This window comes from Sebastes umbrosus, chromosome 23 (assembly GCF_015220745.1).
Source record: "Sebastes umbrosus isolate fSebUmb1 chromosome 23, fSebUmb1.pri, whole genome shotgun sequence".
Classification (NCBI taxonomy): Eukaryota; Metazoa; Chordata; class Actinopteri; order Perciformes; family Sebastidae; genus Sebastes; species Sebastes umbrosus.
The window spans coordinates 1,069,853-1,091,334 of NC_051291.1; the positions used below are offsets into that span (position 1 = coordinate 1,069,853).

The window sequence follows — 21,482 nt, forward strand, 5'->3', positions numbered from 1 at the left end:
ACATCATGTATAGAGACAGTGGTCCTCATCCATCAAACTGTCGTACCATCAGATCTGATCAGAAAGTCTTTGTTCTCTCATTGATCAGTTCATCTCTGTCACAGCTCTGAGATCAGTCTGACTGAAGCCTCAGATCACTGGCTCTTATTTCATAGAACCGTGGTTACATTTAGTAACCATGATGTGGTCTGCCCATAGAGCTATTAAAGGAGGGTAAGGGGATGAGGGTGTGGAGGTTTAGTGTCTTTATTAACTCGTTCCAGTCACTAGGAGCAGCACACTGGAATGAGTGAGGACCAGAGGAGGTGCAGACTTTAGGAACGACCACACTGATGAATTAGCTAGAAGATAAATCGCGGTTCCTGTTGGAGATATTGAGTAGTGAGCGGAGATATGGAGGTTGGTTCTGCTAATGATAGTTTATAAATGAACTGTGTGCTGCATCAGTGACTGACAGCTGATGAAGGGAGTCTCTGTAAACACTGATTCATGACTTCTGTTCTCTTCTTCTCTCAACAGATGGAAGTGATCTCCGTCAGAGTGCGTGATCAGAAAAGTGGATGTGTTGAGAGGATCAGCCGTGTCCTGATGATCCACAGAGGTTCACCACCTGGACCTGCATCTGATTTTGTCTTTTTTTATTCATTCATATATTCTGAACCCAAAGTGCCTCTGCAGAATAGTTCAGTTCATGACAACATAACTGTAGATGAACACATTTAAATAGATCTTTCTGCTCTGCTTTGTGTCGCAGCTCCACCCTATGGAACGATGGAGTTTTGCTGTTTACTTCCACATATTTCTAAATAAGTTAATAAAGTTACCCTATTAAAACCGAGCCCTCAGGAAGAGCGTCTGCATATGACATGATAACTGAATGATATGACTTGATGCCCATTTTCGTAGCGGCCAAACGGCGGTACGACAACTTCTGTGTCCGTCACGTGATGCCATCGGGCCCAAAAAGACTTTTTCCCATAGACTTATGTAAGGACCTACTAAACATTGCTAAGTGAAGAGACTGTGTTTTCTCATATAGGTAAATTCAATGAAAACTACATTTACCATAATGCTTTGCTTTCTTGTTTATTTTGTTTTCCTGGGTAATGAGCCAATGGGGCTGACAGTAATGTTGTTATGGATACCAGCACACATAGGGGTCAAAGGAAATGCAATGGTAGATAAGATTGCAAAGAAGGCTACAAAAAATAAGGACATTGATTTGACAGTTATAGCTTCAGCAAAACAGAAATGAAGATCATTATGAAACAGAGACTGAGGGAAAGAGAAGCAATGGGAGGAAGAGAGGAAAGGACGGTGGTTTTACAGAGTTCAGAGGAAAGTGGGAGAAATGAAGGAGAGATGAGACAATCAGATCAAGACTTAGATTAGACACACTGGACTAAACAGCACACTATTTAAAACAGGTAAACATGACACAGGTAGATGTGATTACTGTGGACAAGAGGAAACGGTGGAGCGTGTCATGTTGCATTGTGGGAGATATGAGGAAGAAAGAAGGCCTCAAAGAGATTAAAGTACACTTTGATTTAATAGATATTTGTAATGGAAAATGACATTGTATGTAATGATGTCTCTATGCAACAGTGGAGAGTTCCTGTCTGTGTGCTCTTCGTCTCATGTAGTGGGAAAGTACTGAGTGTTGACTTTTACTGGGACACTGTCTGAGTAAAACAACTCCTTTTCTCACAGTCCCTGTTGTAGATTTCTATATAATCACATTGTAATAATCTCCTGCAGTGCAACTCTTCTGCAGACTTTGTGTGACTCTGTATAACCAGTGCCTCTTCTTGCAAGAATAAAATACAACAAAGACATTTCATCTGTTTGAGATCCTTATTTCAACGTTCATTAGGACTCATCTCGGAATATTGACAGAATTTCCATTACATATTCTACAAAAGAACTCACTAAATGAGTGTTATAGAACATTATTTCAGTATCTTAGACAAATTAATATGATTGGAAAAATATGAGGTTGTTTGTTTTCCTTTTTTTATTTTTCTTTGATTTAGATTTTCTTCATTTCTTTGGGATATAGTAATTATTAGTAATTATTTATTTAATTTGATTTATTTATTTTTATTTTCCTGCCAATCTACTGCTCCACACTCCAGTCCAGTAGGTGATGGTAATGCACCAAATCGTTGTTTGCCAACCACCAATAAAGCTCAAAGAAGAAGAAGAAGATAACCAACAGTGAACTCTTCTCTTCTCTGCAGCATGTCTTCAGGAAGACCAGCTTGACTATTTTCTGTCATTTTGACCAGAAAGTGACTTTTTGTAGTTGGTGCTGCAGCCTTTAACCTTTAACCTTTGACCTCTAACCAGCATGGATGAGAACACTTTAAAGCAGCTGGTGAAGCTCACTCAGGATGGACAGGTTGACTCTCTGCAGAGACTGATCAGCAGCTCTGAGGTTCAGTCTGTCAGCAGGAGACACTTCGGTCGGTCTGGGGACACCCTGCTGCACTATGCTGCCAGGAGAGGACACCTGGACATGCTGCAGTATCTCATAAAGCAGGTGTGCATGGATGTGGAGCTGCACAACAACGACTACAAGAGGCCTCTGCACGAAGCTGCTTCCATGAGCCACCAGGCCTGTGTTAGCTACCTGCTGCAGGAAGGAGCCAACGTGGACAGTCTGAAGAAAGCTGACTGGTGAGGATGATTAATGCATGTTAAACCAGGGAGCAGATGATATAAAAAGAAATGTTGTGTATGCATGCAGCGCCCTCTGTTGGCTTTAAATATGCCTTATTTTGCTGTGTGCATCAGCTGAACCTCATCATGCAGCAGGCAACATCACACATCCCCAGAGACTCAGGGGGCTTTGTGAGGACGCTTGAAGACGAGGCTTTCTGTGTTTTCCTGACATTGTTCCATAAGATCATGCCACAGGTGGACATGCTTTTCAACCAGCTGCAGAAGAGGAACATGGACCCTGTCTTCATCAGAGCACTGGTCCAGAGGTTCACAGACAGCATGCTAACCATCAGATAAATAACTCCCAGATATTTACTATTAGCTGATAAAGCTGTTGTTAGAAAGATGAGCTGCTCACTTCCAACAGTCTGTAAAAGCCTGAATGTGTCTTGTCATCAAAGTGAATGAACATCATAGAAAAGCACATCACAATAATATCTGTTTAGAAGTTTAAAAAGGAAAGAGACAATCAGAGTTGGATAATAATGCAGGTAAAGTAGTTATTAAACACAATCCACCAGGTCAGCTTCTAGAAGAGGCCTAGTTGTTATTGAAGATGAATTTAATTGTTATGCAGACTATACGCAGGCTAAATGCACAGCAGAATAACACTACATTGCATCTGGATCATGAATGTAATATAAAAAAAGTGAATTATATAACCATACTGTAAACAACAGTGAGTATATTGCACACAATGAATAGAATTGCACATGGATCCAGTTCTCTTTATACATCCATGATTAAAACCAATACCAGCCATTTCTCATATTATAGAAGATAAATATTTGCTTGTAACAAACAGAAAGAATGAGATAAACTCTGAATTCAGTCGAGGCTTCACTTCAGTTTCTCAACTGACTACAAACAGATTACGTCTGGATTTAGGTGTAAAGTCAGCTCCTTCATATTTAATATGTTTGATGTCAAATAAACAAACAGAACTGATTAACATGCGTACTCTAGATTTTATATTCACTAATCATGTACGTACAGGAGGATTCCAGTTTCATGTGTGACTCTGCCAGTTTTCACGTTACATGACTGAACACAGACACATAAAGTCGCCCGTGGAGCTTCTTCCCTCAGAAATCCGTGTTGAAGCGGTCGTTCTCACCACCGTTCATGTTCTGTTGTTCCTGCTGGAGCTGCTTTCTGCCAGCAGATGTCACCGTTCCCTCTGTTTTAGCACAAAGGAGGTTTATCAGAATGGATGCAGTGAACACTGAACTGATGCTGTGAATGCTTTCTTCCTGACTGACTTGGTGTTGTAAAGGTTAAGTGTCATCATGATGTAGTTAAACTGGATTTAAAATGATGGAAACTGGATTTGAAATTAAACTCGGCACACAAGTTTCACAAACGTCCACTTGGACTCAAGTATGACCTGATTAGAGTTTGGTGGTCAAAGGTTAAAGGGCATGATGAAATGATGAAGTGATGACATTTTGGACAGACGTGGATGTAAACTGTAACTTGACTGGTTGGGGGGGGCAGACAACCGTGAGGCGGGAATTCTAGTTTCTCTCTTTTTGAAGACAAAACAAGTTTATTTATTCCATCAATGTTTAAGTATTTTGAGTTAACTCATTTTAAAATAAGTTATCTAACTTTGTGATATCAACAAAGAAACGTAGCTAACGTTAGTGTTAATGGACACTTTCAACATGTTTCTGTGGTTTTCTGTCCACATTTTAAGATGAACTAATATCTGTTACTGCTCTGGACAGTGAACTCATCATCGTAGTAAAGATGAGACTGCAGCTATTCTGTCATATTAGTATTCAACAGAACCTCTTTAACATCTCACACAGTAAATGAAAGTTGACAGTGTTCCTCAGCAGGGAGAGAAAACTGCATGTAGAATTGTAGACATGAGTGATGACATCAAATGCCAACTTCTGGAAGGAATAAAGGCAAGCCCATACTTTGCCATACAGCTGGACGAGTCGACTGACGTTAGCAATGCCGCTTTATTGTTCGTTTTTGTAAGATACTGCAAGGACAGTAATCTTCACGAGGATCTATTGTTTTGCAAGGAGCTTCCAACAAAAACAACGGCAGATCATGTAATGCGCTGCCCTGATGATTACTTCACCGAAAAAGGTCTTGATTGGAAATACTGTACAGGTGTTTGCACAGACGGCGCTGCATCAATGACGGGAAGACATCGTGGTGTTGTCAAACAGATCCAGGAGTGGACGCACTGTTTCTTACATCGGGAAAGTCTAGCTACAAAGCAGATGTCACCAGAACTGCATGAAGTCATGAACGTGGCTGTGAAAACTGTTAACTATATTAAGAAAAATGCACTCAACTCAAGGTGTTTTGCTGCTTTGTGTGAAAGACTTGATGCAGATCATTTGCAGATCTGTTGTACCACAGTGAAGTAAGGTGGCTTTCAAGGGGACATGTGCTTAATCGCCTTTTTGAACTGAGAGAAGAAGTGCACACATTTGTGGAAGAGCAGCACTCCCCTCTTGCTGAGCATTACACTGATGGGAACTTTTGTGCAAAACTGGCCAACTTATCAGATCTATCTGACCAGTTAAATCAGCTCAATATATCAATGCAAGGCAGAAACAGCACAGACCAAATTGAGGGCTTCAAGAAAAAACGTATTCTGTGGAACAGAAGAGTCAAGGAGGGACGATTTGACGTGTTTTCACTCCTCAGTGAAACTTTGGAAGCCACTCCTCATGTCAACATATCCAGTGTTATAACCCAGCATTTGACTCAGTTGTCAGGAAAGTTTACAGACTACTTCCCAGAAGATGCACGAGATGGAAACCTTTGGATTTTGGACCCTTTCTCTGTGGATCCTGCTTCAGAAGACATAGCTCTCTCCACTGTGTTGGAAAATGAACTGATGGAACTATCAGCAGACAGCAGCCTGAAGCTTCAGCTCACACAAGTAGACCTTGCTTCATTCTGGATACTGGCTGCCAGTCAATATCCCTCTCTGTCAAAACGGGCAATCAAATTTCTGTTGCCTTTCACCACCACCTATTTATGTGAGTCAGGGTTTTCCATTGTGACTGTCACCAAATCAAAGGCAAGGAACAAACTGAAAGCAACTTTGAATGCTACTCTGCGTGTCAGCCTCTCACCCATCCCACCACCACTTCATCTCATCATCTCCCAGAGGCAAGCCCAAGTGTCTCACTGAGGGTAAGCAGAATATGTATTTTGGTCATTACAGCTGACAGTGGCATAACACATATCTACAGCCCACTTTATTATCTGTTGTATAAACATGTTAGGTTTTGTACTCATTTATTTGGGAAGGTGGTCCTCGGAAATGTTTTGACAATCACAAGTGGGCCTTCAGTTGCAAAAGGTTGAGAACCCCTGTTCTAGTAGACGTTACAGTCCCAGTAGCTCCAGTTTGTGCCTCTCATGTCTGACCTTTAGACTCCAGTCACAGAGCTAAGCAGACTATTCTCTGATAAAGTCCTTCATCAGCAACACTTAGAGCTGTTTTAAAGACTCCACAAAGACTCTTCTGAACATCTGCTGCTAAATAAAAACACATTTTAATCACTTTACCAAGTTGTGATTGTATTTCTAAATCCAGCACGTCCTTGCTCTTTTTCTGTAAAACACAGTGAAACGTTCACACCTTTAGTATGATATCAGAAGAAACATCAAGATCAAGAAATGTAACTCATATGATGATATAATACATTTTAAAATTGTGCTTCACATTGTACTAACTGAGCAATAAGATGTGTCATCTCTGGCTACCATCTGTGTTTGGATTATGAAAAAGAGTTGCACAGTTGCAACGCAGGAAAATGGCTGAAATGATTTTTTTATTGTGCAACAGACAGAATAATTTTTCATCCTGATATTCAGAAGAATTTTATTTGTATAAATCTGTAAAAGAAAACAAAACAGAAAAAACTACTTCAGTTTTATACTAAATAGATTTATGAACATGATTTAAAGATGAAGCTGAGATCTCTCCATTCCTACACCACCATGTTCTTGTTTGGTTGCTTCGGCTGTGTTACTAGATCAGGTTTTACACCCTTCATTCACCACACAACCACTCATCCATCTGCTGACACACTGATCACACTGATTCATTCATTCATGCATTGATTGGTTATTGTATGTTTAATAATAAACTTGTACACCTCTCTTGTCATGGCTCATGAGCCGGGTCATGACACTCATAAACACATCACATTAAAAAGCACACACACACACACACACACACACACACACACACACAGACACACACACAATCAGATAAACTCACCTGATTTCCTGTAAATGGAGAGGGGAGGAGCCACACTGACCAGGTGATCCAGGTACATGAACAGGAAGATAAGCCTGACTCTTAAAGTGTTTGACTCCATTTAGAGATAACGGAGCAGAAGACAGAAGACTGAAGACTGAAGACTGAAGCAGGGTGAGTGTTAATCCAACATTGTATTACTTCACTCTCAAAGTGTCTGAGTCAGTTTCCTCCCTGTGGACTGTAGAGGAGAGAAATGTTAGAATGAAGTCAACAGTTTGATTCTTCTGTGAACACAAAGTCATGACTGGCTGAATAATCCTCATTAAACCTGCTGTAAGCCAAGAAAACAAGCAGAGAGCTAAAGAGAAGTGACCAGGTGGAGCGCTGGCTGGTTTTATTATACTGTATACTATGTGTGTTAAATGTTCACAGTCAGTGTTTCTGTTTGACCTCTCAGACTGACTTCAGATCAGAAGATGAGTGATCGTGTGGAGGAAGAGGAGGACAGAGCAGAGTCTCTAGTCTCCGGCTGTCTGTCTCTGAAGAGTGACTGGTCCAAAGGTGCTATTCTGGACTTCAGTAATGAACCTGGACCCTCAGAGTCAAAGTAAGAGACTGTTTCTACTGTAAGCTGACCTGATGGATGATGATGATGCATTGAGGATGAAGACTAAACGTTCTGCTAACAGATTTATATTCCTCAACATGCAGCTTCATGTTGTACTAACTGATCAAGAAGAAGAGTCATCTCTGGCTATCATCTATGTTTGGATTATGAAAAAGAGTTGCAACTCAGGAAAATGGCTTAAATGATTCTTTATTATGCAACAGACAATAAATCTGATTTGTGTGATACACACGCCCTCATAGATGAACTCAAAGGTCAAATGTTTCCTGTAAATGAATCACAGAGCAGAAGGATGAATATTTCCATTAGCAGTAGAATAGACAGAGATATCGCTGGACAAAGGTCTGGGTCACCAGTAACTTCTAATCACAGTTAAAGTGATGCTGAACTTTGGTAGAACTTTGGGTTGTATCTCTAACTAGCCGTGATATATGACCTACTAAAGGAGATAATCATCATCAACTGCTCCCGTCAGCAGGTTACGCTTTGTTCTGCTTTTCTCTCTCTCTATTTACTCCCTTGCTAGTGAAACAGGTTGCTTTCACTCATGACCCGTTCTGTTGGGTTAAAACAAACTCAGGTCTGTACTGTTAGTACGGTTTGTTTGGGCCGGTGTGAAAGCTCATTCAAACTCTGGTGAAGACCAAACAACCAAACTCTGGTCCACCTTAAAAGTTGGGTCTCGGTCGTCTTCCAAGTGAACTCTGGGAGCGTTTCGTTTCTGGTGTGAAAGCAAGCGAACCAACCACCAGCAGATATGTGATGTTAGCATGATTTATAAAGCTAAACTACTAATAAACCCATCTGCTGATGGTGGAATCTGTTCAGGAAGTGATCTTATTGATCTGTATTTAAACGTTCAGGGCAGCCTACGTTGACCCTGACAATGCTACATTATGTTTCATACCGTCTGCCTGAATATACCTGTATTCACCCTCTGTCTGAAACGCTCCTTTATCCACTACGAAACATTAGCTTCAGATCCCGGCGCTCTTCCCGGGGGCTTGGTTTAGCAATATCTAAAGATGTTCCTCTACACTTCAGTAATGAACCTGCACCCTCAGACACAAAGTAAGACAGCTGCTATATTCACATTTATACACAAATGTATTTGCCAACTAACATTTAACAGACTTCATCAAATAAACTCTTCCTCTTAGTATCTGTGACAGCTGTCAGTCACCTAGAGAAGATGTAATCTAATCTAAGAAAACAAGCTTTTAAACCTCCTTATTGTCGACAGCAGCAGTAGTTTGTGTGTTTAGAGCGACCTTAATGACCTAAAAAGAGATTCATGTGATATGAAGTAAATCATCTTGGTGTTTGCAGAGTTCAGTCCAGACAGAGAGCAGAGTCTCCAGTACCCAGCTGTCTGTCTATGAAGAGTGACCGGTCCATGTGGTATCCTCCTCCAGACTTCAGTGATGAACCTGGACCCTCAGAGTCAAAGTAAGAGACTGTTTCTACTGTAAGCTGACCTGATGGATGATGATGCATTGAGGATGAAGACTAAATGTTCTGCTAACAGATTTATATTCCTCAACATGCAGCTTCATGTTGTACTAACTGAGCAAGAAGAAGTGTCATCTCTGGCTACCATCTATGTTTGGATTATGAAAAAGAGTTGCAACTCAGGAAAATGGCTTAAATGATTCTTTATTATGCAACAGACAATAGTTTTTTTCTTTCAGATGTTGAGAAGAATCTTAGTCATATAAGTCTGAAAAAGCACATTAGTATTTAATCACATTGATTTAAACATTAAAATGAGATAACATTTGATCAAAACTCATTTTAATTCAACCTGTTCAAGCTAAAAGAGATTCTCATGAACACTCCGTGTTATAAAGCTGATTTGTGTGATACACACGCCCTCATAGATAAACTCAAAGGTCAAAGGTTTCCTGTAAATGAATAACAGAGCAGAAGGATGAAGACTGTAGACTGAGGCAGGGTGAGTGTTAATCCAACAGTTTATTACTTTACTGCCAAAGTGTCTGAGTCCGTTTCCTCCCTGTGGACTGTAGAGGAGAGACATGTGACGCTGCCACCTTGTGGTTTCCCGGCATGCCCTCACAGTATGAGGTCCATGAGCAAGTTGCAGTTCTTTTTCCTCCCATCATGTTATATAGCCTCCAGAATAATATCAATGATTTAAAAGAGACCAAAGAGAGCTGATTATGTCCTTTACTGATTCACAGTCACTTTGGGTAGTTTAGTTTGAGTTAGTTAGGTTTGAACTGAGGTTAGAAGTGGTCTAAATATTGAGGTAGACCAGCAGTCTGAGACACACAGCATGTAACTCTGGTGTTCCTTGTTAGAATAGATTAATATCAATGTTTTAAAAATGTCCGTTGTTCCTCTTTAATAAAGAAACTTCAGCCAGATCACTAAATGTTTAATAAGACAGTCAGACAGGAAAAGCAGCTAATTCTTGTTTATTAAAGCAAGAGAGTTCAAATAAAGGAACATTTTCATCACAGACTGAATGCTGAATTCACTACCAACACTTTAACTCTTCTCTGAGACCATCTGAGCTTCAGTGTCGGACAAGTCTGGATATTCTTCACCAACAATCAATAAATGATTTTAGTAATAAAGTAATGTCTCCACAGAGAGAAGAAGAGGAGTCATGCTTCTGTGGAGGAGCCGATGTCCAGATCCAGAAAAAGACCTGGACCTCAGACAGCCAGTCAGACCAGCACTGTCCAAAGTAAGACTGTAGATGTGACTGCTGATGTCTTCATGTCTGTAAACTTGTTGTTTTAATACACTGACTATTGTTGTGACAACTGTTTCAGATCTTCTCCATCATACATATCTGCTCTGCATCACTTGTACTTTGTTCTCCTTTGAGAGAAAATCTGAACCCAGAAGAAATAATGTTATATTTATATGTTTTGTTTTTATGATAGCACTCCGTCTTTGCATCAACCAATCAGAATGATGTTTGTTCTCCATCTGCATAGATGAAGATGGAGAACTATTAATCTCTGTAAAGCAACAACATCACTGTTCTATCCCAGACAGACAGACACACTGATGAAAGGGGAGTTATCTTCTTGTCATTGTCGTATAACAATACATGCTCATGGGGGATCTCTTGTTGGGTCTCTAAATTATAGAGTACGGTCTAAACCTGCTCTATATGAAAAGCATCTTAAGATAACTTCTGTTATGATTTGACGCTATATAAACATAAATTGAACTGAACTGAACTGAACAGGAGCCACAGACTTTGAACAACATTATCTTTCCTGCTACAGTCTCCTTCTCTGACTTACAAACACACGTCTGGTCCTGCAGAGCGACACGTTGAAACACTATTAAAAATAAATATAGAAATCACGTTGACGTTAGTTTAGACTTCAAGAAGGGAAGATGACTTTATAACCTTTACTTCTTTATATGTTCTTATATTGATTATTTTCATATTGGCATTAGAAATAATGAGTTTCTTTGTTTTGTCTTAAACTTTGTTTCTCTCTTTCAGCAGATAGAGGTCTGCAGGAGGTTGTAGATGAACATAAGATCAGTCTGAATAGAGGTCTGCAGGAGGTTGTAGATGAACATAAGATCAGTCTGAGGAGGAGATGTGAATGTGTGACTGAAGGAAGTGATGAAACAGGAAGTGGAACCCTCCTCAAAGAGATCTACACTGAGCTCTACATCACAGAGGGACAGAGTGAAGAGGTTAATACCCAACATGAGGTGAGGCAGCTTGAGACAGCTTCCAAGAAGAAGATCCTCCATGACGCTCCAATCAAGTGCCAGGACATCTTTAAAGCCTTACCTGACCAACAGAGACACATCAGAGTCGTTCTGACGAACGGCGTCGCTGGCATTGGAAAAACCTTCTCAGTGCAGAAGTTCACTCTGGACTGGGCAGAGGGCTTGGAGAACCAAGATGTCAGTCTGGTGGTTCCGCTTTCGTTCAGGGAGCTGAACTTGATCAGAGATGAGCAGTACAGTCTTCTCATGCTGCTCCATGTTTTCCATCCAACATTACAGAAGGTCACAGCAGAGAAGCTCGCTGTCTGTAAAGTTCTGTTCATCTTTGACGGCCTGGATGAAAGCAGACTTTCACTGGATTTCCACAACAACGAGGTTGTGTCTGATGTCACCCAGAAGTCATCAGTCAACGTGCTGTTGACAAACCTCATCCAGGGGAATCTGCTTCCCTCAGCTCTCGTCTGGATAACTTCCCGACCTGCAGCAGCCAATCAGATCCCTCCTGCATGTGTTGACAGGGTAACAGAAGTACGAGGCTTCATCACTGACGCCCAGAAGGAGGAGTACTTCAGGAGGAGAGTCAGTGATGAAGAGCTGTCCAGCAGAATCATCTCACACATCAAGACATCCAGGAGCCTCCACATCATGTGTCTAATCCCAGTCTTCTGCTGGATCACTGCTACAGTTCTGGACCACATGTTGACTACAGACCAGAGAGGAGAGCTGCCCAAGACCCTGACTGACATGTACTCACACTTCCTGTTTGTTCAGACAAAGAGGAAGAAGCAGAAGTACGGTGAGGGACGTGAGACGAGTCCACAGGAGCTGATGGAGGCTGACAGGAAAGTTCTTCTGAAGCTGGGGAGGCTGGCGTTTGAACAGCTGGAGAAAGGAAACATCATGTTCTACCAAGAAGACCTGGAGCGGTGTGGTCTGGATGTCACAGAGGCCTCGGTGTACTCAGGAGTTTGTACAGAGATCTTCAAAAGAGAGATTGTGATCTTCCAGAAAACAGTCTACTGCTTTGTTCACCTGAGCATTCAGGAGTTTCTGGCTGCAGTCTACATGTTCCACTGTTACACAAACAGCAACACAGAGGTACTGAAGGACTTCCTGGGAGAAAGATATGTTCATTCAACCCTGGATGACTTCCTGAAGAGAGCCATGGTGAAATCCCTTGAAAGTAAAAATGGCCACCTGGACCTGTTTGTTCGCTTCCTTCATGGCCTCTCTCTGGAGTCCAACCAGAAGCTCTTAGGAGGTCTGCAGGGTCGGACAGACAACAGTCCAGAAATCATCCAGGGAATCATCAACAACCTGAAGGAGATGAACAGAGTTAATACCTCTCCTGACAGAAGCATCAACATCTTCCACTGTCTGACGGAGATGAACGACCACTCGGTACATCAGGAGATCCAAGAGTTCCTGAAGTCAGAGAACAGATCAGAGAAGGAACTCTCTGTGTTCCAGTGCTCAGCTCTGGCCTACATACTGCAGATGTCAGAGGAGGTTCTGGATGAGTTGGACCTGAACAAGTACAAGACATCAGAGGAGGGACGACGGAGACTGATTCCAGCTGTGAGGAACTGCAGAAAAGCTGTGTAAGTCCAGATGTGATTAACTTTATAGATCAGTGTAGATTAGTAGTTTAGTTATTAAAATATACACACTATAAATTATTCTTAAATATAATATTCTTATAGGTGTTCCACGTGTTTATTACATAAATATGTCAGTTGTATTTTGTCACAGATGTTCTTGAGCTGTTTCAAATGTTGAGTTAAAACAAACAACTTCACACTCGACATTGTGCTTCGTTGGGTCCTGAACAACACACCTGCCATCCAAAACAAATACCTAGAAAACGATAATAAATTCAGATTAAGTTCTGAGAAGTTGATGAAAGAAAAGCTGCTAAAATCAGGAAGACACCACAGTAACTGTAGAAAGTAAAATAATACTTTAAAACGTTACAGAGACACACGGTAAAATAACACTTTAACACGTTACAGAGACACGCGGTAAAATAACACTTTAACACGTTACAGAGACACACGGTAAAATAATACTTTAACACGTTACAGAGACACACGGTAAAATAATACTTTAACACGTTACAGAGACACGGTAAAATAACACTTTAACACGTTACAGAGACACACGGTAAAATAACACTTTAACACGTTACAGAGACACACGGTAAAATAACACTTTAACATGTTACAGAGACACACGGTAAAATAATACTTTAACACGTTACAGAGACACACGGTAAAATAATACTTTAACACGTTACAGAGACACACGGTAAAATAATACTTTAACACGTTACAGAGACACACGGTAAAATAATACTTTAACACGTTACAGAGACACACGGTAAAATAATACTTTAACACGTTACAGAGACACACGGTAAAATAATACTTTAACACGTTACAGAGACACACGGTAAAATAACACTTTAACACAAGCTCTTTGGTGGATTATGTGTTCTTCAGGAGATGCTTGGACAGATTCAGAAAAGATGGAAATACACAGCTTCCACCAATAACAGCGGTCTGATGAATATATAACAGCAGAATGGTAGAATTCAGACTTTTTAAGAGATCTTATACACACCAAAGATCAATGTTGTGTTTTTAATGCTGAAACACTGATAACATCTTTCTGATGACATTATGTTGAAAATAATGCAACCTTATTGGTTCATTAATTGTGTTTGTGAGGTGAATACGTTTGATGCTCAGAAAAGAGTGTTAATGACAAAACGCCATGCAGTCATCAAAATATCTAATTATATGAATGTTTGATTATGTACAGGTCTAATATTATTACACGATTTGTTTAATTTCTCTACCGTTTGGCAGCAATCACTGAATTTTCCCATTTATGGACGTGAACCTGACAGCAGCAGGTAGCTAGCAAAGAGAGGTCATCTTTATCAACTGTATTATTATTACTTATTCACTGAGTTTTAAAAATGCTTTTCTAATCAAGAAGGCCTCATGCTAACTTTGTGGAGACAGACCTGGGATCAGATCACACTGACAGACTGGACATTAGGGAAGCCTCAATGTAACTACATGTTCTCTCTCTTCATCTGCAAGATTAAAGAAAAACAAAGATTAAAAGTCTGCAGGTTTGAGAGAGAGTGATGAGAATTATTGTTTCATGTCAAACAGTGAGATAAGATTAGCTGAACCACTGATGTGAGGAGCAAATGTTAATCAAAGAAGTATATATCAAACTGTTTAGTCATCAAATGCATGAAGTAAATATAAACTGTCCTCTTTCATAATAACATATTTTGTCATTTTTGTGTCATGACAGACTTTCTGGCTTTGGACTCTCAGATCCTCACTTTGAAGTTGTGGCCTCAGCTCTGAAGTCCAACCCCTCCCATCTGAGAGAGCTGCACCTGACTGACAACAACAACCTGAAGGATTCAGGAGTGAAGCTGCTTTCTGCTGGACTGGAGAGTCCAAACTGTAGACTGGAGACTCTGAGGTCAGTTCACTGACTGTAGTTTATGTAGTTTGTACACAAACTCTCTACGCACACAGCAGAAGCTTCAGTTGGTTGCAATCTCCTTACATCACCGCTAGATACCGCCAGATCCTACACACTGGACCTTTAACCACAGAGCTTATTTCAGACATCTAACTAAAAACCCATTGACCTCCAGACGAGGGAACAGGAAGTGCTAAAATTCTAACTCATCTCTGGGTTTTAGGACTCATTCCTGTAGCTCTCTATTTGAACATGTCTAAAGGTGCAGCACTCTTCAACAAACATGTATTGCACCAACTTAAAGGCATATAAGTGATGATTATGAGCGACACCATCTAATCAGAGGTTTCTATGGTTCTAAGTTATTCCCACGTTCTTGTTGACAGCAGATCTAACTGTGCTCTGTTTTCATGTCAGCATTGTCTAATTATTTGAAGTCACAGACATTTAGATTGCATCAAAAACCAAATAAATATTCTGCATCAGAAACATCTTTGCAGGTTCATATTTTTCTCAAGTCTATCTGAATACAATACTCACATGTTCATATGTACATTCAAAGAGTTATTGATGTCTGTCATCATTCCTTCTGTCTGTGAAGCAATCCCTGTTTAACCTGAGTGTTACGAGATGAGGACTAAATCCACCGTCTTGTTCTGTGTAAAATGACCTGTAAAGTTGATCTTAAACTAATCGGAGGCTTCAGCAGTCTGAGTTAGACGTATTAGGGCTGGGTGACTTGGACAAAATCAAATATCACAATATTTTTGACCAAATACTTCGATATCGATATTGCGACGATATTGTAGGATTCACCATTGGTGCTTTCACAAATTATTTACACAATGAGATTTTTGATAAATAATCATCAGTAATGTGGATCTCATGACGAAGTGTAAATGACAAATAATAGAACAGCTAGAACAGTCTGGTAAGTTCAGATCATTACATCACTTTATTGAAATGTAGCCTTTAAAACCAGGAAAAGACGACACTGATGCCATATCACGATAAAACAATATCCAAAATCTAAGATGATATCTCGTCTCACATCACGATATCGATATAATATTGATATATTGCCCAGCCTTAGTATGTATCCAGTCAGTATGTTGTGTTTGACAGTTTCCTTGTTGAGCTGCAGGAGGATTAGTAACTCAAAGAGGGAATTTGGTACTAAACAGTCTGTAACTTTGGTAAACACTAGGGGCGGGAAAAAAAATCAATTCACCTTTGTGTCGCAATTTTTTCTTCACGATTTAGAAATAGATTTTTTAATGCCAGAATCGATATATTTGCTCCATTTGAGTCTATGTGGAGGTAGAAGGAAGTTACCGCTTTTATTGTTGTAGTCTGAGTAACGTGACTTCATATCTGTTCCAACCAAAACAAACCACAGCGAGCCGAAACGAGAAAGTATAAAACGTTGGAGGGTCAGCGTGGATACGACCTGCACCCTCACATGTTAAATCCAGCATGGTAAACACTACACATCCAGTAAAGGATGGAAACACTTTGGCTTTCACACATTGACAGGAAAAGCAGAGCTAGACATCACGGCTAAAGCTGCATGCTAACTCTGTCACGGACAGGAAACGTTATCGTATGGCGGTAACGTGGCGGTGGAGCTGGCCGTCGCTCTTATCGCCGTGGTCAAATGGGCCGACGCTACAACTGTAGAGCACCCAGATACTGACATTTATGTTAAATGTATTTAGCCTTTGATTTTTGGGTTTTGCTGGAAAAAATGTAATAAATACTTCCTGACAATGACTGATATATTTGACTTCAGGACATCTCTGACTACATACATGCTGAAAATCAAACAATTTTACTGGATTCATTTAGATATTTTCCAAATTAAAAGTCCCTAGAAGTGTATGATTCAACTTTTTCCCATGGTCTAGTGTTAAAAAAAGTTAACAAAAATAGCAATAAATTGTAATATCGAATCACAATACTTAAAAATCACAATACATATTGAATCAGGAGATAGTTGAATCGATCCAGCCCTAGTAAACACTCACTTGATTTGTCGGACTCAGACTGCTGAATCTTCATATTAGTTTCAGTTGCTTCTGAAGTCATTTCTTACAGTGTAGTTGTGTTATGAAGGGACCACTTCACAGGAGGAATGATTACTGCCACCAATAACTCTGTTAATGTACATATGACATGTGGCTGTTGTTTATAGACACACTTGAACAAATGTGGACCTTTCCTGTAAATGACATAAACCTGCTAAGCTCCCAGATACAGTGAGAAGAAGGCCATGTAATAAATGAAGTAATGAAGTCCAACAAGTCTGATTTGATATTGATCCTCTAATTCCAGACTTGACAGAGATCAGCAGCATGTTATTGATGTGTGTTGACATGAACAGCTGTATGAATGTTGCGGTGACATCTGGATGATGTCTGTAGAAGGCTGACATTATGATGATCCACAATAACACAATGACAAAGTCACTCTACTCATTTTAGGGGAAAGATCATTGATTAGGACGTAGTGATGTTGAGCTACACATTTAAAACCTGAACACATCTGATTTGATTATAAAGTGATTTTATCTTCATCATTTATTCTTTATTCAGATTGTGGTGGTGCAGTTTGTCAGAGATCAGCTGTGCTTCTCTGGCCTCAGCTCTGAAGTCCAACCCCTCCCATCTGAGAGAGCTGGATCTGAAATACAACGACCTGAAGGATTCAGGAGTGAAGCTGCTGTCTGATCTGGTGGAGAGTCCACACTGTAGTCTGGAGACTCTGAGGTCAGTAGAGGGTCGGAGTCGGTCCATGCTGGTTTCAGCAGTATTGTTGTGATGTGTTTCCTCCGTTAAGCTGTGAGAGGAGAACGGTGACACACAGAGAGAGAGAACAGTCAGCCAATCAGATCAGCCAGAAGCTTGTTGTGATCATGTGTTAGAGTTGATGTGAAGAAGATGTTGTTGTTGTGTTCATGTCTCCAGGAAAAACACTGAGTATCTTAATGCTAAAGTCCATTTTCTTCTTCAGTGGTTTAGTCCATTGACTGTGGCAGAGCATTGTTGAGCTACACATTTAAAACCTTCATATATCACAACACCTGACTTCATCATGTTAAAATAAATTATAAAACAACATAAATATGAAGAATAAATAAATAATCTCTGTTTCAGCTATCAGACAATAACAAATATATTCACTATTTACTTTTTCTATAAATGTTATGAAGCTTTATGATTCTTTTACTGACTGAAGAGTTTAAACTGAAGATGCTTTGATTTTATGACTCAACTATTCCTAAAATATATATTGTAGATGAGTTTTGTTCACATTTCCCCAAAATCCATCCTGACATATTTGACATCTTTAGAAACTTTGAGATCTTGAGTTGAATCTTGAATCAGTTTCTGTGGTTTTTATTTGTGTTTGGCTGCTCAACATGAGTTTGTATAGATGGATCCACTGGTGGAGCTGTCAGAGTTTAAGAGGTGAAGTCACTATGTCTTTTTTGAAGTAGCAGCACGTTATCATTAATATTAATGAGAGCTCTGTTTCACTGTTTGTATTTGACAGTTCTTAACCTGCATCCTGTTGGCTTCAGGTGTTTGGAGTTTACATTTTCTAAATTTCTACGTTCTAAACCTTCTTCAGCTCTGAACACATTATTAAACATTGAATGATTTCAAGCAGGAACGTTGTCTTCTAAACTTACATCATTTATTCTTTATTCAGATTGAGGAGCTGCTGGTTGTCAGAGATCAGCTGTGCTTCTCTGGCCTCAGCTCTGAAGTCCAACCCCTCCCATCTGAGAGAGCTGGATCTGAGAAACAACAACCTGAAAGATTCAGGAGTGAAGCTCCTGTGTGGTTTTCTGGAGAGTCCACACTGTAGACTGGAGACTCTGGGGTCAGTTCACTGACTCTCTGTTACTGTTAGATATCTTATATCTTTAATTAACAATTGAACCTGATTTATGTACAAACATAACTTCCATCCATAAAGTTGTTAATGTCCTTTTCTTCATATTTTCATGTTTCTTGAACTAAATTCAGTCTGCAGTCACTAAAGACTTGTGTTTCTTAAAGAAAGTGTAGAAAATGTCCACTGTTAGTTGTTAAAGTAAATGAATGTTTATCATTGTTGGTAAATGGTCACATCTGGATACAGAAGATCCTCTGAACTAATATTGGTTCTAAATTGATCAAGTTTACTTCATGAAGTAGAAATATTTCTCTGGTTTCTGTTTGTTTCAACGTGTTCCACAAATAATGTCTGATCATTGATATTAATCCTTCAGCACACACACATAGATGAACACAGAGATCAGCAGCATGTTATTGATGTGTGTTGACATGAACAGGTGTATGAATGTTGATGTGACATTTGGATGATGAACACATCTGATTGGATTATAAAGTGATTTTTATCTTCATCATTTATTCTTTATTCAGATTGAGGTTCTGCAGTTTGTCAGAGATCAGCTGTGCTTCTCTGGCCTCAGCTCTGAAGTCCAACCCCTCCCATCTGAGAGAGCTGGATCTGAGAGTCAACGACCTGAAGGATTCAGGAGTGAAGCTGCTGTCTGATCTGGTGGAGAGTCAACACTGTAGTCTGGAGACTCTGAGGTCAGTAGAGGGTCGGAGTCGGTCCATGCTGGTTCCAGCAGTATTGTTGTGATGTGTTTCCTCCGTTAAGCTGTGAGAGGAGAACGGTGACACACAGAGAGAGAGAGAACAGTCAGCCAATCAGATCAGCCAGAAGCTTGTTGTGATCATGTGTTAGAGTTGATGTGAAGAAGATGTTGTTGTTGTGTTCATGTCTCCAGGAAATAAAGCTGGATTACAGCTGACAGCATCACATCATGTATAGAGACAGTGGTCCTCATCCATCAAACTGTCGTACCATCAGATCTGATCAGAAAGTCTTTGTTCTCTCATTGATCAGTTCATCTCTGTCACAGCTCTGAGATCAGTCTGACTGAAGCCTCAGATCACTGGCTCTTATTTCATAGAACCGTGGTTACATTTAGTAACCATGATGTGGTCTGCCCATAGAGCTATTAAAGGAGGGTAACGGGATGAGGGTGTGGAGGTTTAGTGTCTTTATTAACCCGTTCCAGTCACTAGGAGCAGCACACTGGAATGAGTGAGGACCAGAGGAGGTGCAGACTTTAGGAACGACCACACTGATGAATCAGCTAGAAGATAAATTGCGGTTCCTGTTGGAGATATTGAGTAGTGAGCGGAGATATGGAGGTTGGTTCTGCTAATGATAGTTTATAAATGAACTGTGTGCTGCATCAGTGACTGACAGCTGATGAAGGGAGTCTCTGTAAACACTGATTCATGACTTCTGTTCTCTTCTTCTCTCAACAGATGGGAGGTGTCGGGGTGGTGATCTCTGTCAGAGTGAGTGATCAGAAAAGTGGATGTGTTGAGAGGATCAGCCGTGTCCTGATGATCCACAGAGGTTCACCACCTGGACCTGCATCTGATTTTGTCTTTGTTTATTCATTCATGTATTCTGAACCCAAAGTGCCTCTGCAGAATAGTTCAGTTCATGACAACATAACTGTAGATGAACACATTTAAATAGATCTCTCTGCTCTGCTTTGTGTCGCAGCTCCACCCTGTGGAACGATGGAGTTTTGCTGTTTACTTCCACATATTTCTAAATAAGTTAATAAAGTTACCCTATTAAAACCGAGCCCTCAGGAAGAGCGTCTGCATATGACATGATAACTGACTGACAGGTAAACATGACACAGGTAGATGTGATTACTGTGGACAAGAGGAAACGGTGGAGCATGTCATGTTGCATTGTGGGAGATATGAGGAAGAAAGAAGGCCTCAAAGAGATTAAAGTACACTTTGATTTAATAGATATTTGTAATGGAAAATGACATTGTATGTAATGATGTCTCTTTATGCAACAGTGGAGAGTTCCTGTCTGTGTGCTCTTCGTCTCATGTAGTGGGAAAGTACTGAGTGTTGACTTTTACTGGGACACTGTCTGAGTAAAACAACTCCTTTTCTCACAGTCCCTGTTGTAGATTTCTATATAATCACATTGTAATAATCTCCTGCAGTGCACTCTTCTGCAGACTTTGTGTGACTCTGTATAACCAGTGCCTCTTCTTGCAAGAATAAAATACAACAAAGACATTTCATCTGTTTGAGATCCTTATTTCAACGTTCATTAGGACTCATCTCGGAATATTGACAGAATTTCCATTACATGTTCTACAAAAGAACTCACTAAATGAGTGTTATAGAACATTATTTCAGTATCTTAGACAAATTAATATGATTGGAAAAATATGAGGTTGTTTGTTTTCTTTTTCTTTTCTTTATTTTTTTGGGATATAGTAATTATTAGCCAGAATGATCCACACTCCTTCCTTTGGGTTCCTGCACACATAGGGGTGGAAGGAAATGAGAATGCAGATATATTTGGCCAAACAATCATTAAAACGACACTTAATTGACATACAAATACCGTTAAGTAAAGCAGAGGTTAAAACTACTAGGACTACATGCACAAAACCTGGCAGGAATACTGGGACTTTAGTGACACAGGGAGACATCTGTACAGTATTCAGACACATGTAGGAGCTGGTGGAAGAGATGGTCATTACCCGTCTGAGAATAG

General features: G+C 40.1%; 2 protein-coding genes across 2 annotated transcripts; both read left to right on the forward strand.

The window, feature by feature from the left end:
• Positions 1 to 1,566: 1,566 nt before the first annotated feature.
• On the forward strand, positions 1,567 to 20,576 carry LOC119482583 (NACHT, LRR and PYD domains-containing protein 14-like). Its single transcript, XM_037760255.1, has 7 exons — positions 1,567 to 1,635; positions 12,345 to 12,937; positions 14,670 to 14,846; positions 17,444 to 17,617; positions 18,564 to 18,737; positions 19,283 to 19,456; positions 20,207 to 20,576. The coding sequence occupies exons 1-7, from the start codon at positions 1,567 to 1,569 to the stop codon at positions 20,226 to 20,228; spliced, it is 1,383 nt and encodes a 460-aa protein (XP_037616183.1). The 3' UTR covers positions 20,229 to 20,576.
• On the forward strand, positions 2,111 to 3,825 carry LOC119482590 (ankyrin repeat domain-containing protein 16-like). Its single transcript, XM_037760262.1, has 2 exons — positions 2,111 to 2,682; positions 2,800 to 3,825. The coding sequence occupies exons 1-2, from the start codon at positions 2,354 to 2,356 to the stop codon at positions 2,801 to 2,803; spliced, it is 333 nt and encodes a 110-aa protein (XP_037616190.1). The 5' UTR covers positions 2,111 to 2,353; the 3' UTR covers positions 2,804 to 3,825.
• Positions 20,577 to 21,482: the final 906 nt, after the last annotated feature.

Bases quoted from the DNA above. Each gene is read 5' to 3' on its own strand.
- LOC119482590 (XM_037760262.1), top strand. From the start codon at position 2,354: ATGGATGAGAACACTTTAAAGCAGCTGGTGAAGCTCACTCAGGATGGA.
- LOC119482583 (XM_037760255.1), top strand. From the start codon at position 1,567: ATGGAAAATGACATTGTATGTAATGATGTCTCTATGCAACAGTGGAGA. The intron at 12,938-14,669 runs GTAAGTCCAGAT...GTGTCATGACAG, and splicing joins AGGAACTGCAGAAAAGCTGT to ACTTTCTGGCTTTGGACTCT. The intron at 19,457-20,206 runs GTCAGTAGAGGG...TTCTCTCAACAG, and splicing joins TGTAGTCTGGAGACTCTGAG to ATGGGAGGTGTCGGGGTGGT.